Source organism: Alosa alosa, chromosome 19 (assembly GCF_017589495.1).
Source record: "Alosa alosa isolate M-15738 ecotype Scorff River chromosome 19, AALO_Geno_1.1, whole genome shotgun sequence".
NCBI classification, from domain to species: domain Eukaryota; kingdom Metazoa; phylum Chordata; class Actinopteri; order Clupeiformes; family Clupeidae; genus Alosa; species Alosa alosa.
In genome coordinates this window covers 26,378,384-26,380,883 of record NC_063207.1, presented here as the reverse complement: position 1 = coordinate 26,380,883, position 2,500 = coordinate 26,378,384, and the positions used below count along the sequence as shown (strand labels likewise).

The window sequence follows — 2,500 nt, the reverse complement described above, 5'->3', positions numbered from 1 at the left end:
TTTATATTCAGTTTTATGGTGCATTAGTAACATCATTAGGAGTGACAGTGCTGTATCATACAGTAATTGTACAGTTGGACCAGATTGGATCTTATCTCTGTTAATTAAAATGGCTAATAGGAGGTTAACTGAACTGACAAGGTGGGATGCTGTGAGATTTGAAACTGTGTTTTAAAATTGTTGCATGGACCTGGACACACACACACACACACACACACACACGCACACACACACACACACACACACACACACATTGATGCTAGTGTCTCTCTTGTGCCACAGGGGCTTTGTGTACGACAGCAAAAACAACCTGCAGATGCGAGGGCTGGTGGTGCTCCTCATGTCCAAGGCGGCCGGCCCCAGCCACAGCGTCCCCAACCCCCAACTCCCGGACATGGTCAGCGGCATCTACCCCAGGTAAGCCCAGCCTGGTACACACACACACACACACACACACACACAGAGTCTTACAGACACTCCACACGTCCCTATAGCTTTATTTAGCCCTGGGCAAACCTCCTTCTCAGATGCAGGAGGGTATAAGTCTTACGATCGATCACTGTCGTCTGTGCTCTCCTACGGTGACGCAGCTCTGATTGTGTTTTGTAAATGTTTTGACCATGTGGAGCCACATCAGGCTTCAAGTCTTCAAGGTCAGATCCACATGGTGATGAGAACGCAGCTGAAACTTCCCCTCCTTTCCTGACCAGGGCTTCTGTGCCGTACGACAAGGCTCAGTATCCTTGTCTTTCTCTCACAAATGGAACCACCAGCCTTGAAGGCCAAAAACAGCCATAGAAAAAGCAAAAAAAATAAAAAATAATAATAAAATAAATAAAAACATCTCTTTGGAGAACAAACTGAAGTTCTGCTACTGCACTTTTTTTTTCCACAAGAGAATTACTGTGACCTTGGAAAGATTCCCCCAAAGCATCCATTTCAGCAGTGCTAATGAAGTGAGTTTTTTTTTCCTTTGCTCACTCTTAACACTGCTCTTTTCCCCTCCACGTGTGAGAGTGGGACTCTGGCGGTAGGGCATCACGGCTCAGTCTCCCACAGCTCTGGTCCTCTCCATCCCTGATGAATTCCGCCACATGAGTCCCGCAGACAAAGAGGAGGATTTGGGGCATCGGAGATCCCTGGGGGAGCAGGCAGGAGGAGACAGAGAGAAGCCATGTTGGCTCCCCCACCTCCTAAGCCTCCACCACCTCCTCCTCCTCCTCCTCCTCCTGCTTCTGCTTCTGCACCTCGGCGCTCCCGGTCCAGGGCCAATTTGAACCGAGGCCAGGGGTGCTAAACGACTGGCTAGCGCTCCTCATTAGCGACTACATTCCAGCCCCCCCACAGGCTGGTCATCTGGCTCTGGGACCTGAGCGGCGGAGAGGTCCTCACTGTGGCTGGGAGGGGCTCTGCTCCGCTGGCGCTGTGCTGAGAGCTAAACAGTGCGCTAGTGGAGCGGCCCTCGTTTGAATTCTAGAATTCTGTTCTCATGCCACGATCTGGCGACAGGCGCGCGACGACGCGACGCGCGCATCGCGCGCGACGCGACGCGACGCCTCGCGCGCGCACGCACGCACGCACGCACACCAAGAAGAATCAAAGTCTAAAACAACAATTTAGGATAGGCACACCATTGTTGTACCCTTCATACACAACACTGCACACTGCTGAAAAGCTGTTCGTGTGGCAATGGTTAGGCCTAATTCTGAAAGTGGAGACACGAGTGGCTCAGCATGTGCTTTGTGTGTGTGTGTGTGTGTGTGTGTGCTTTGTGTATAAGTGTGTGTATGTGTACACATGCTCCTCTGCTGCCAGAAGGTTCTCCTTCAGTTTTGGGGAGCTGGGGTTGCGGGAGACACGCACCGGGTGATTGGGGCCTATTGGTCGGACAGGGATCGGATGACTGGGCTTGTAAAAGAGGGGGAGTGTGCATTCATTCATGTTTCGCTGCTGCCTGCCTGCCTGCCTGCCGGTGATGGCACAACCGTCCTGCTCCGTCCAACCCCGCGCTCATATCCTGTTTCCGATTACAACTGTCTTTTACAAACACCTCATGCAAAACACACACAAACACACACAAACAGACACACACGCACACACAGAAGGAGAGAGACAAACATGAGGCTTTTTTTTCTAGAGGAATGCCGCATAGAAAGGGCAATTTTCATGTGTGGATCATTTCATGGTGTTGCCAAGTAGTTACCAGAAGCTGCTGTTGTGTTTGGCAGGTAGGGAGCGAGGCGTCTGAATGAGCTCTTTCTTGAGCTGGGTCTGGCTAACACTCTGGTCTGGGGGAAGGAGAGAGAGAGAGAGAGAGGGAGGAACAGAGAGGGCAAGGCAGTGAGGAGTGGAGAGAGAGAAAGCGAGAGAGGTGTGATGGGCAGAGAGTGATGTGATTTACAGAGAAAGACAGAGCAAGAAAAAAAGAGAGGGAGAGAGTGAGAGGGAGAAAAGAGAAGTGCGGTACAAGTGGCCTGTGGGAGGGAGGGGATGGGACGCT

General features: G+C 51.5%; 1 protein-coding gene across 1 annotated transcript in view; it reads left to right on the top strand.

Moving 5' to 3' along the window:
• Positions 1 to 2,500, top strand: part of pdss2 (prenyl (decaprenyl) diphosphate synthase, subunit 2) — a 26,166-nt gene that overhangs the window by 6,654 nt on the left and 17,012 nt on the right. Inside the window, exon 2 of the mRNA XM_048228502.1 lies at positions 283 to 417. Coding sequence (XP_048084459.1) covers positions 283 to 417 — 135 coding nt within the window. The remainder of the gene's footprint in view (positions 1 to 282; positions 418 to 2,500) is intronic.